We start from the raw sequence: 13,383 nt of genomic DNA, 5'->3' as shown, positions 1-13,383 counted from the left end.
AACCATCTCCGCCGATATTCAAATCGCGGTGGTTTGGCCACGCACCGGCTGAACTTCACGTTTGCTGCGCGTAAAGGAAAAGGAGATTAAAAAAAAAACAGGAAAAACATCCTGCTTGTCACCAAAGTTTAAAAATTACGTCAATCTGAAAAAGTAAAATGTTTTTGTAGATCAAATCAAATAATCTCTATTCAGTCAATTTAATTTATTAATTGTAATTGCATTTTATTATTTATTTTTATTTTCGCGAAATGCAATCAGTGAAAATATGTATTAGAAATTGAATTTGTGATTTCCATTAATTTGCAATAATTCAAATTTCATCCACCTGCTATCCACATGGACGTGTGACTCATTTTGGTGACACTGAAGTGTTAATATCCACTTCAAAGATGTCTAGCTGCGTTGCCAATATCAGTGTTGAGTCACAAAGTAAATTGGGCCTCGCAAAAACTTCCTTGAAAAACAATTTAATTAGACTTTTTCGTACGCTTTGGTACTTTTTGCGATGTAATGCATAACGAATAAATAAAACGCTCTTCAAAACAAACAACTCGGATGAAGTACTGTAATAAAGAGCCTATTAATCAATTGTTTATTTGCAAAGTCAGTTAAATGCAAATTGATGCGTTTACAACGTGGTATTACAGTTATAGCCACACTCAATTGCCCTATTGTTAGACTGGTGAGGAGGTTTTTATGATTATTTTGCGCTCCACAACAATGCATTTTGGGCAATTTCTCTTTGCAAATTCGACAACATTTGGCAATATTTTGATTCTAAATTGCTTAAAAAGACCCTTTTATAAAATAAGATTAAATTTCTGGACTTATTTGAGACTTTTTCTACAATTTTTTTTACAGAATTTAATTTTTTCCCAGATAACTGTAATTATTAGTAAACTTTTCATTAGAAAATGGAATTATTTAAAAAAATAAATCATAACTTTGAATAAATAAAGTTTTTTTGATTATCATAATTTATGAAAAACGCATAAAATATTTTTCATTTAATTTACATATATAAAATTTTCAAAACTTCGTCATGCGGCATTCAATAAGTAAAAATGTGGAATATCAACAAGGAGCTTATGACATCTACGCTAAAAAAAAGTTTTTCAATTTTAATACGGCTAATTTTGAAAAAAATTATTGTTTTAGAAAATTCTCATAAAAAAAACAAAGAAAAAAAATCAGCGCTCCCATTAAATTAAATTTCTCTAATTTTCTTACTATGTCTTCTTGGAACTGACATTTAAAACCAAATGCTAATGGATAGAAAAATTACCATTAAAATCAATTTTTACCAAAGCCTCTCTTTAAACAAATAATAAATTACTCTGACCAAATTTTCAACTCCCTTCAATTTGTAATGCAAACTTTCAAGTTTTCTTTCGAGTCTGTCAAATCCGTGTAAGATTTTGATCAAAATTTAAGCATTTAATCAAGTTTTTACTCTCGTTTAGCCGGTCATTTGCGCTCACCCATGCAAGCAGGGCCTCTGCCCTAATCACATGCACGACGCCACAAATATATATGTTTGTCCTCGCACTGAAAATGCACCGAAAATAAACGCGCGCGCGCGGCATAGATCATCTGACCGGGCGGGTGACCTGCATCCGTCGGCGCGCTGCATCTCTCGAGTGGTGTGTCCATTTCGGAGGGGATTGTTTAGTTCAAAGCACCTCAGGGCCTAATGACGATGGATGCCAATCTCCCTTTCTTTCTGCATCGCCAAGGGTCGTGCAAAAGAGCAAAATTCGTCTTATCTCGCGGATGACCCAGATTTCCGTTTTCCTTTCTTCACTCTCGGGGGCTGATGAAAGTGCAAATTCGCACAAAAGCGCCGAATAAATTTTTTTCCCGCTCGCCAAAAGCAGGCCCACTTTAATTTGTCTCCCTCTCGCTCGTCTTTTATAAATTGGCCGTCGCCGTCGTTTCTAATTTTGGCCGCCGCTCTTGGTGCAGGTTTTGTGCTTGTTGCGCCGCGTCCTATGAAAATAAATTCCGTGGCCATTAAACGAAATGCGTGCTGAGAAAATAGGCGCCCATTCGGAATTGTTCTGCGAAATGAAGTGTGTCACGAGGCTGCATGGAATGCCTTTAAATAAGAGCCAGCCAGAATAAAAAATAATATAAAAAGCGGTTTTAATTTAGCTGCGCATTTCGGAGGCTGAACTTGGCCGTGTCTAAAATTGATCTAGAGAAAAAAAGTTCAAGAATCGGCCAAGAGCAAACAACAAAGATGCGCCTTCTTTCCCTTTGATTTACAAGAGAGATAATTGAAAACAAACATGCAGCGCCTTAGTTACTGAGATTGGCCAATGAGCTCTCTCAAGATTTGTTGCTTATTTTAAGTGCAGCTTTAAGTCTCTTGAAAGTAAAAATTTTTGTGAAGTGAGCAAGAAAAATACTAGAAAAATACATACTTTTTAAAGCAATTAAATATTTTCTCGCGGTTTTTTTTCTGAGCTGTACTTATTTTTTACAATAATTTATGTGTTATGAAATGAGGACAAAACTAATCTAAAATCTAACCATTTTTTTAGATAACAAAATTGAATTAAATCAGGGCAAATTTGTTTCCTTTCGATGATTCAAAGAGGCATCGATACAGGAAAACATTAAAAGTAATTCAATTTTAAACTGGGACGTGCTTTAATTTCATTAATTCTCAATAATTGGTCTAAAAAAATGTTAAAACAAAAATGTAAATAATCCTATTCATAAATTAATGGAAAAACGGAATAATTTTTAAAATTTAACTTTACTCATTGTCAATAACTTTTAATGTTTTTCTTTAAATAATATAAAATTTCATCATCTTAAATTTATAACCTTTGTTAATGTAATAATTCAACATATTTTCACGTTTGATTGAAATTGAAATTAAAAATAAACTCTAAAATAATATAATTTTCCACAAATACCAAAATGAAATGATTGACGACTTTTTATTTCTATTTAAAACTTATAAGCTGAAATTTTTATTAAATGGTTCAAAGATCAAATTCTAATATTCGCATATTTTGAATTCAAAATTTGAGTTTATTTGTAAATTTTTCGAACTCCTTGAACTTTTTTTAGTATCTGGAGTCTCGCTGTTGATTTGCGTTTGAAAAATGTCTAGTACTTTTTGAAACTAGGAACGTTGATAGACTTGAAAACGCATTGTTTGACGGCACCGTTTGAACAAAAGCCGACACATTAAAGAGACTTTTGTGCGCACTTTGCTAATTTTAACGGCGTCTCACTCGCGTCGGAGGAGAAAAAATTGGGCAAAATATCCACGCGAGAGATGATCTATTTATAAAGAAGCATAAAGAAAGAAGCCGCGACGCGCCGTTCCCTTTAATTTTATCAGCCTCGGCGCTTCTCAGCCCTTCCCACGATGCACGTTACAATTATTAACGCTGACACCGCCCTCGGAATTAGCCACTTAAATCACCGAGGGGACCGCGCGCAATTAATTAACTCACGTCGACTCACACTTGTTTCAATTTTGTGTTGCAGAGGGTGCGACTGGAAGTGACTCCGCGACCCACCAGGCCACCAACTCGCCGGTCAACAAGAGAAAGGTGTTCGGAGGGTGAGTCAACCATCAACACGCTTATCTTATCTCAAATAATAATATTCGTCCCAGACGTAAAACAATAATGTACTCTACAGCAAAGGCCAAAAGTTGCTCTTTTGCAACGGTTTTTTTTTTTTTACTTCTTAATAATATATAGAAAAAATGGAACATGTCAACTTTTATGAACATTTGAATGGAAATAATATTATTTAGAAGTTGATGAAGTAAATTCAAGCTTATTATTTCAGAAATTTTAGGTTTTAGTGTGAAAAAACTCTATGGAAAATTTAAATACCTTGATTTAAAAAAAAAATCAGAGCTTTTTTCAGTGAAAATAAATTAATATAATTTCAGTTTTTATTAACCATGCTGAAAAAAGTATTGAAAATAATTTATATATTATTATAAAATTACAATCAAATCGTACCCAACTTCAAATTTTTTATAATTTAATAAAAAAAATATGTTTAAAAATCTCCACTAGAACTTTCCAATGGAGCAAAAAAGAAAAAAAAATTTAAAATGCCGATTGATTGAAATACATAATAATCACAAAATATCAGCAGCTTATTTGCTAATTAATAAATTATTTATGAATAAATGATTGCCCATTAATTCTGGGTTATATTCTCTTTTTATTCATTTCTTAAGTTGACAACAATATTTTCCTCTATGCTGAACAAATCAATTTGTACAAGTGCTCTTTTTTTTATCAAAAATTCTAGTTTTACCAGCGGAATTTCCTTCCCATTAAGATAATCAATCGTCACTTGATGGTCCCCTGAGCAATTTAGCGCTGCCACGCCCTGTTGCGCGCTCGCATTCATTTCCGCATAGAACATCCTCTCGCTCGACACACACACCGTCCTTATCTTTAGACCCTCTTCTTGATAAACTGTCATGAAAATGAAAAAATCGTACTTGATTATCTTGGCAGTCTGTACACAAGTAAAAAAACATGGGGTCGGCCGAAGACGATGGCTGGTGTGGCCGAATTTGCTGCTGCAAGTCGGTTTTTTTTTTCATTTCCCTTAGCTCTGATGATAAATTTGGCCTCATCTCAAAAGCGAAAACTCATCGGAAATCGGAATTGTTGTTATTTTCAGACGAAAATGGTTCCCGCATCCTCTCCGGAAACTCAGCAAAGGCAACCTGCAAGACAAGCCACCGGTTTCCAGTCCAGGACCCAACTCCACCATTCCAACACACAACCCTCTCAAGAAGACTTCCTCAGATAACAGAATTAAGGTGAGATTTGCAAGTTCAAAAGATGAAATCTTAAATTTGAATTTTCATTGAAACCACCATTTTCAATTTTAATTTTTATGCATCGGATCAGCAATTTTTAATTGTTGAAAAATTGAAAATCAGAATTCAATCAAACATGTTTAGAATTCTAAAAACATTGGCTTTCAGTTCTTTTCATTTTGTGTTTCACTGTTTCATGAACTAAATTTTGAATTGGAGGAAATATAGAGATGGGTGAAAATAGCAGATCTCTATAATTAAACTTTATTTGTTTATTTTTTTTTTCAATTTTATTTTTAGGGTCAGGCCGAGACAAAGTCTTGTCAGTCTGTGCCCTTTATTGCTGGTACAGAAGGCACCACCCAATTTTTATTTTTATATTTATTTTTTATTTTTGGGTTCAACTTTATTAACAAAATCATCGTTTTTTTTTGCTGGCTTCAGACAAAGGCTTCAACCCGTTTATCCCTTTTTTAATTTGATCTCGTTTTTATTTATTTTTTAACAAAGAGTAATTTAATTCAACACGGAAAACAGTAAAATTAAAAAAAAACAATGAAAATGAGTTTTTTTTCTTCAATAATTATTTATAATTAAAGAATCACAGAAAACTGTTAATTGTAGACCAAGCAGTGAAAAAAAACCAAAATTTATAGAATTGTTTGTCCTTGCGCCTCTTTTTAGAGTTTTAAAATAAAACTATATAATTAAACAATTTTCTTTAAATTATTTATCATTTAATCTTACATCAAAATATCAAAATTCCTCTTTTGCAATGTTTACAGAATAAAAATATTTTTTCTGCAACTTTCAGGTTCCAAGCACAGACAGCGGACGACCGAGCAGTACCCAGTCGGAAGCTGAGAGCGTCTCGTCGGGCCCGTCGTCAGAATTGAACGGCGCCGAGGACGCCGAGGAAGAGACCCTGGAACTGCCGCCGCCGATGAAGCCGATCTCGGACTCGCTGATCGGCGGCGCCACCGCTCTGGGCGGCGCCAACGGCGGCGACGACTCTCAGGCCAAGAGGGTGAGTTTTTTTTTATTAAATTTTATTTTTACGTAATTTCTCCAGGCGGCGAAACACAAAAAATTTATTCGGAGAGGGACGGAGTTGAAAATGTTTACTTGCAGGCGTCCAGTTTGTCTTTGAAGGCGTTGGACGGCGCGTCGGCAGATTTGGCCGAGATCGAGCAGATTGTCAAGGAGCGAATGGTTGGCAGTCCATCATACTCTGCATGAACACAAAATCTGCATGTGATCGAAATTTACAAACGTTTTTTACATTTGATTTGCAGTTTTAGTGGCTCTCGCTGTTGCTCAGTTCTCAAATTGACGCAGCTTCAGACCGTTGCGGCTTGTTGATGACTTTTTATATTTATTATTTTTAGTTTTGCGACTCATTCGTCAATGAATGTGTTTTTAATCGCTATTTTTTGCCTTTTAAAGAGTCATTCTTGGTGATTTTCCTTGTTGATAAAAATGACTTTAATCAATCCAATTAATTCCAAAGTTGGATCAGGGAAAAGTCCAACAGATATTTTGCCTTAATCAACATTGTAAAGTAATTGAAAATGATAAATTTAAAATTGTATCACATATCAAGTTGAAATTTAAAGCTTAATTAAAAAAATTTCTAGCATATTCGTCCCTTTTTTTTATTGAGCACTAAGAATGATTCCTTATAATTATTTTAACTTATTTGCACCGGCTATTGTTATTTTTAAGCAAATTGATCTTGGCTTCTCGTTTTGCTGTTTTATCCACACCACTTCAGTCCACATTAACTGGACTTAAGTTTGCAGGATTTACATGCATTTTTTGTTACTTACGTATATGTTGATTTTATTAAATGTCTAATGCATTGATAATTGATATGCCTCGACTCCAGAGAATTAAAAGCAATTTTTATTTAACAAATTCAAGTTATCAAAATTGGTGTTTTAAATTTCATTGTAAATGTGCTTTTCCAAAATGGTAATTTCTTTTTAAAAATTGTTTCCCTAAATCTTTGTTTTCTTTTAAAATTTATTGAGATTTTTATTAATTCTTCCAAAATTTTAAAACACTTTTAATTTTGCAAAAATCAAAATACCCCCGGAGTTTTTGCTCTCAATTTAACTGTAGATTAATTTTTTTTAACGATATGATATGATTTATTGTCATTATTTGCATTTTATTTGTCTATTTCGTGAGCGTTATTTTTTACAACGAGTTCATTTTTTTACTCAGGAGCAACACACGGAAAACCAGGAGCGGCACAGCCTGCTGTCCAAGGGGTCTAGTCAGTTGGAGGAGGCGGCGGTGGTGCCGACGCCGAGCGAGGAGGAGGCGGACGGCGAGGCGGCCGCCAACGCCATCAAGACTGACCCGCTGCGCAAGAGGCAATTTGTGATCCAGGAAATGCTCGACACCGAGCGCATCTACGTGCGCGACCTGCGCGACGTCGTCGAGGGCTACATCACGTTCATGCGGACGCCGCCCCCGGCCAACCCTGAGGAGGACGACCTGCCCATGCCTGACGACCTCAAGGCCGGCAAGGACAAAATGGTGTTTGGAAATATCGAGGCCATCTACGAGTGGCACAGAGAGTGAGTTTTTCTTACTAAAATAATTATTTAAAAAAAAAATGGTCATAATTTATGTTTGATTTAAAATTTAATAAGAAAAGTTTACTATTCTTTTGTACTTCGAATGGATCCCAATTTTTTGGGAAGAGAATTTGTGAATAATCATTTCAAAACTAAATATTTTTGTGTGTCAACAGCTTCTTCTTGAAAGCTCTTGAGCGCTGTGAGGAAAAGCCCGAGGAGTTGGGCTTGATTTTTAAGAGATACGAAAGGAAACTGCACATGTATGTGGTGTACTGCCAAAACAAACCCGTCTCAGAATTTATAGTGTCAGAAAAAGAAAACTACTTTGAGGTGAGTCCAAGCTAAATTTTAATTTAATTGCTTCTATCAAAGTCCGTAGATTGGCTTAAAATTTTTTGACTAAGTAAAATATTTTGATGGATGTATCTTAAATTTTAAATTAATTTCAACAAAATTTTATATTGAAAGAATATTTTTCAAAAATATTTCAGGAAACTGACAAAATCTTAGAATTTTTTAACAAAAGAGGTTGAATTTATATGATTTGCCATGAAATTAATTTTTTGAAATTTCAGGAGCTACGTCAAAAATTAGGTCATAAGCTACAGTTAGCCGATCTTTTGATCAAACCCGTTCAGAGGATAATGAAGTATCAGTTGATGCTGAAGGACATTCTCAAGTACTCGGAGCGGGCCAACGTGTCCGAAGAGGAGCTGAACGCCTTGAAGTCTGCTTTCCATATCATGCAAATCGTGCCCAAATCTGCAAACGACATGATGGACGTCGGCAGACTGCAAGGATTTGAGGTTGGAAGTGAAACTTTCCGTCCAGTTCCTTAATTGCTAATGTGAAATCATTGCAGGGTAAAATCACAGCGCAAGGCAAACTGATGATGCACGGCCCGTTGACGTGCATGGAAGGAAGTGCCGCCCAAGGATTCCGGGGCAAAGAACTGCAAGTGTTCCTGTTTGAGCAAAGCATGATTTTCAGTGAGGCCGTCGGCCGCAAAACACAATTCACCAACCCCGTCTACATTTACAAAGGACATGTGCAGGTAAATTTCACCATTAAATCAATTTCCGCTAATTTCTTTTTCAAGAATAACACAGAATTATCATTTAGAAAGAATTAAAGTGAATTAAAGCAAATAAAAAAAGATAAGAAATAAATTTGAAAACTTATGAAAATTTTAATATTCATAATTAACATATTTTTGTGTAGATTCCAATTATATATTTGGTTATTTGGCAAGCAAAAACAAACAAACATTCACATTTCTGAGAATTGAAATAATTTAAAAAAATGTTATTTAAATATATATTTCTAAATTTCATTCTCAATTCAATATAAAACTCATGTAATCTGAAAATTAATTATGAATTTTAGGTGAACAAAATGTCTCTGAATGAGCGGAGTGAGGACGGCGATCAGTGCAAATTTTTGATCCAGTCAACAGACCCGCGGAAGCCGAACCTGATTTACACGTGTCAGGGTTCGTCGCCCGCGCTTCGCAACGATTGGGTGGCGACCATCAAGGCCATCCTGCAGACGCAGATGGACTTCCTGAAGGCGATCCAGTCGCCGATCGCGCACCAGAAAGAACTGACAAAGGAGGCGTAAGTGGATCAAAGCGAGGAGTGCGGTGAATGAGCATAACAAAAAGTGGTGATTGGCGTTTGAGTAATAACCAAAAAAAAAAACTACTACAAAGAAAAAGCGAAACCTATAGTTGTACTCGTTATTCAAAAACATATTGCGAGCAAAACCTCACACTATGCAAAACGTTTTAAAAAAGAGTTTAACAATAACGATATGAGAACGCATGCTTTTTCGATTGTTTTGAGCATTTTGGATTTACGGTGATTTTTTGAGGCCAAGAACAATTATATAATACATACGATGGAAGCTTGTAAATAAAATTAATTGTATGTTTGTATATAAAAATTAAAAACAACTATGAGAATACGCGCGCATATTGCAAAAAACAACAAGAGAGCAACAACAAACACTTTGAATAGAATAAAAACGAAAAAAATTGAAAGGTCCAAAAATCATGCCTGTGGTTTTTCTTACTTATTTAGTCTCTTTCCGAGTTCTTTCCTTCTCTGTGGTGAATTGATTGATATTTGGAAAAACGTGGCGTCTTTTGTGTTTCATTTTGTACCTCTGTCACCTCCTTTATTTTTTGTCTGTTGGTTTTTGGTTTGTTTGCAACCCCCTAGGTAGCGGAACTTGAAAGGTTGTGGCTCTAGATTAGATCGCAGCTTCTTATTTTTGATTTGTCCCCGCTTTTTGTTTAGCCTTGCCTTTTCCTTTTCTGCCCTTCCGAGGTCGGCGTCCGAGGACCGACCTTCGCCGGGTCGGCCTCCGGCCATCAGCCGCCTCCCCCGCCTCCAGTCGGTGCCGCAGAAAAACGACAACAAGCAGTCGAGACTGAACGCCATCGTCGGAGGACTGAAAACTCTGACCACCAATTCCAGCGCCCGCAGGTGGAGCGAATCCGCAGGAGCAAATATTGTAATTTTTTTTAAATTAATTTTTTTTTAAATTTTTTGACAAAATTTTCTTCCTTTAGTGTGAAGGTGAGCACCTTGTGATGCCGCAGTCGTCGCTGCCCCCACTCAGTCCTCGACACCCGTCCGTCCCTAGTCCCAACAGCCTATCTCCGGACCACCTCTACAAAAACGGAGCCACCCCGCCCAGCTCGCCGAGCAAAGCATGGGCCTTCAAGTTCAAAAAGCCAAGTTTCAGCAAGACTAGTCGCCAGTCCAGCTGCCCTTCGCCGCCTTCTCCATTGGTATTAAAACAGATTTTAAAATAGAAAAAGATAAAAAAATTTATTTATTAAATTTATATGGACTGTTGAAGTCAATCATATTCTTTTTTAATTTTTAAAAATTTTGGATTTTAAACAAAGACACATGATTTTGCACTGTTTTTTTTTGCTTTGTTAAAACAAAGCAAATTTGCACAGCAAAGAAAATAGTTCAAAAAAGGACAATAATAATAATTTTATGAATTTTATTTAAAGTTATCTTCATAACATCCAAAACTTTGACTAAATTTACTGATTAAGTATATAATAAATAGTTTTCATTCTCTAATTTTTAAATTACTATTGTCCTTCTATTTTAATTTAGAAGTCTTTAATGATACTTATTTTTACAAAATCTTCAACAAAATATATTATAACTTGAATTGACTTTATTCAATTTGCTAAACGATATGAGAAAAACAATTATAATTTAATTCTTTAATTGCAACAGCCTGAGCTTGAGAGTCACTACGAGGTGGTCGAGGAGCTGGAGCGTGGCTCGCGGGCCGTCGTGATGGCGTGCAGAGATCGAAAGACTGGTAGAGAAGCGGCGGCCAAACTAGTGTGGAGAGAAAAACAGTCTGAGGCGGCCACAATCGCCGAGTTCCGAATGCTCACCCGACTCGGCCACCCGAGTTTGCCCAAGGCGTTCGGACTCTACTCTGCCGGTCTCGGACGAGACGCAATCGTCATGGAAAAGTGAGTCGGAAAATAATCTGAATAAATCAGTTTTTTTATTTAAGCAGAGGTGGTTTTAAATTAACATTGGAAATAGATCAAAATCTTCTAGATTGTTAAAATCGCCATATTTTCAATAATTTTGGACAATTTTGGAATTGAAATTCCTGTTTTTTTGCAGAGTCAGAGGTTCGGAGCTGTTCAGCTTTGTTTGCGAAAAGGAAAGTTACTGCGAAGGGTCAGTTCGCCACTACATGCTGCAAACCATGTCTGCCCTTGTCTACCTCCACACGCAACGAGTAGCTCACCTAGACATAAAGGTACATTTACAGATTATGAAAAGACTGAGGATCATGAATTAGAAAATCATCCCAAATTGATTGAAAAAAGCAAAGCAAGTGCAACATCGAAGTTTATCTCGCTCTTTAAATTCTCTTTTTTTTTCTTCTTAGAATTTGTTAAGAAAATTTGAAAAAGTTATAAATTATTAAGATAAAAATGTGTAATTTGAAGATTAAAAATTTTGTAAAAATTGTTAAGGAACTTCTTTTAGTCTTTTTTATTTTAAAAAAAGATCAGAATTTTCTTTAAATATGTTGAACACTTGTAAAAATTCTGAATGCAAAACGTGAAGTTTTTAAATTTTAAAAATTTATTAGATATTATAAATTAATTCTGACCATTTTATTTTCATCCATATTTTTAATGAAGATAATTAATTTTTAGTGCATTAAATAAAAGAGTTTATCTTGAAAAATTGATATTTTAGTAAATTGAAAATAAAAATGAATTTTAATCAAATTTCTATTGCAAATTCCAGCCCGAAAACATATTGGTGGAGCCGAACAACGCCGGCATGGGCCGGCTGCGCATTGTTGACCTGGGAGACGCGCAGTGCGTGGGCGACGAGAGCGAGTTCTTCAGCAACGGACACGCCGGGGCCGAGCTGCAGCCGTCGAGCGTCGAGTTCTGCTCGCCGGAGGTGGTGCAGCGGGGCCGGACGGGGGGCGGCGGGTGCGCGAGCGACATGTGGAGCGTGGGCGCGGTGCTGTACGCCTTCCTGAGCGGCGTGTCGCCCTTCCTGGACGACTCGCCCGAGGAAACGACCGCGCACATCCTCAACGTCGACTTCTGCTACCCGCACGAGTTCTGGGCCGGCGTCTCGGAGCGGGCGCGCGCCCTCATCGGCCGCCTCCTCCAGCTCGACACCACGGCCCGCGCCACCGCCCAGCAGTGCCTCAGCGACCCCTGGCTTTTGCAAGTAGGTCTTTTTTTTTTTAAAAATTTGAAGTTCTTCAATATTAGATTAATTTTTATTTCAAGTTGGTAATTTTCAATTTTAATTAATGAAAACCCACGTTGCAAAATGAATGAGACTGGACTAAATTTATAAGAACTAACAAATTAAAGCTAAAGAAAATATCCAAATGTATGTCCTTTGGATAAAATCTTCAAAAAATTGGTCATATTTTGAAAATTAATAAAATTTAATACCAAAATTGGCTTTACGTTTCCCTTCTCATAATTTCTAAAAATCGCATTTTGATCTCTTGATTATTTATTTCAAATAAGCATTTTTTTTTCATTTTAAAATATGACAATTTTAAAATTTTGTGGTAGAATTTCACGATCGAGGGTTGATTCATAGTGATTTGAATTTAAAAATCGGCTTTTCCTCAATGGATTTTTGTGAGTTGTTTATTGTTTCAGAAAACAATCCTAAAACATATCTTTTACCCAAAAAACCAACCGAAAAATAATTTAGTCTTCTCTCGACCACCGCCGAGAAAGGTACGCTCAAAACACACGTTTAAATATTCTGACCAAAAATACTATAAGAAAATTTGATTTTTAAAAAATATTTAGAATTAAATGTCAAATTTTTTGTTAAAAATTATTTTGTGATAAAATTTCAATTTAAATAATTTTTCACGGAAAATTGTCAATTGGAAAGAAAAATAATTTTTGAAAAATGATTTATTTTTGTACTAATTTTTGACAAAATGTTTTCGCAGCTCATGAATTATGGTAGAGCAGGATATTGTTTTTCTGAAACAATAAAAAACTTACAAAAACCCATCGAGGAAAAGCCGATTTTTAAATTCAAATCACCATGAATTTTAAAATTGTCATGTTCATTTGCATTTTAGTATATTTTACCACTTATTTTTGACAAGACATATTAAAAAAAATTATCATTTTTCCAGAATGGCGAGGGCTGCAGAATCCAAAGTGACAGACTGAGGACTTTGGTCGAGCGCCGCAAGAGATGCAAAATCTTGCTCTCTCCCTCCTGAATAAATTGCGACCGAGTTTTGTAAAAAAAATCTGAATATTCGACAAACTGTAAAACTTTGAAAAAATATAAATATGTGAATTGTGCTATATCTTGTACATTTGTGAATAATAGATGTAATTTATTTAAAATTAATTATAAATTAAATTCACACAAACAAATATTTCCTTCTTTTATTTCA

General features: G+C 35.5%; 1 protein-coding gene across 3 annotated transcripts in view; it reads left to right on the top strand.

Moving 5' to 3' along the window:
* LOC132194843 (kalirin) overlaps window positions 1-13,368 on the top strand; it is a 118,801-nt gene extending 105,433 nt beyond the window's left edge. For 2 of the 3 annotated variants that reach the window (XM_059616396.1, XM_059616395.1), the window contains exons 31-45: window positions 3,514-3,589; window positions 4,681-4,822; window positions 5,637-5,849; window positions 5,954-6,034; window positions 7,052-7,410; window positions 7,587-7,743; window positions 7,989-8,219; window positions 8,276-8,467; window positions 8,800-9,029; window positions 9,714-9,930; window positions 9,989-10,210; window positions 10,680-10,927; window positions 11,088-11,226; window positions 11,727-12,167; window positions 13,114-13,368. In XM_059616396.1, coding sequence (XP_059472379.1) covers window positions 3,514-3,589; window positions 4,681-4,822; window positions 5,637-5,849; window positions 5,954-6,034; window positions 7,052-7,410; window positions 7,587-7,743; window positions 7,989-8,219; window positions 8,276-8,467; window positions 8,800-9,029; window positions 9,714-9,930; window positions 9,989-10,210; window positions 10,680-10,927; window positions 11,088-11,226; window positions 11,727-12,167; window positions 13,114-13,203 — 3,038 coding nt within the window. In that variant the 3' untranslated portion in view covers window positions 13,204-13,368. The remainder of the gene's footprint in view (window positions 1-3,513; window positions 3,590-4,680; window positions 4,823-5,636; window positions 5,850-5,953; window positions 6,035-7,051; window positions 7,411-7,586; window positions 7,744-7,988; window positions 8,220-8,275; window positions 8,468-8,799; window positions 9,030-9,713; window positions 9,931-9,988; window positions 10,211-10,679; window positions 10,928-11,087; window positions 11,227-11,726; window positions 12,168-13,113) is intronic. The other variant, XM_059616397.1, reaches the window with a different exon arrangement.
* The last annotated feature ends 15 nt before the right edge of the window (window positions 13,369-13,383 follow it).

The sequence above is a fragment of the Neocloeon triangulifer genome, unplaced genomic scaffold (genome assembly GCF_031216515.1).
Source record: "Neocloeon triangulifer isolate White Clay Creek 2 clone unplaced genomic scaffold, ASM3121651v1 ptg000008l, whole genome shotgun sequence".
In the NCBI taxonomy this organism is placed as follows: Eukaryota; Metazoa; Arthropoda; class Insecta; order Ephemeroptera; family Baetidae; genus Neocloeon; species Neocloeon triangulifer.
The sequence above is the reverse complement of the archived record's forward strand: the minus strand, read 5'-3'. Positions and strand labels throughout refer to the sequence as shown.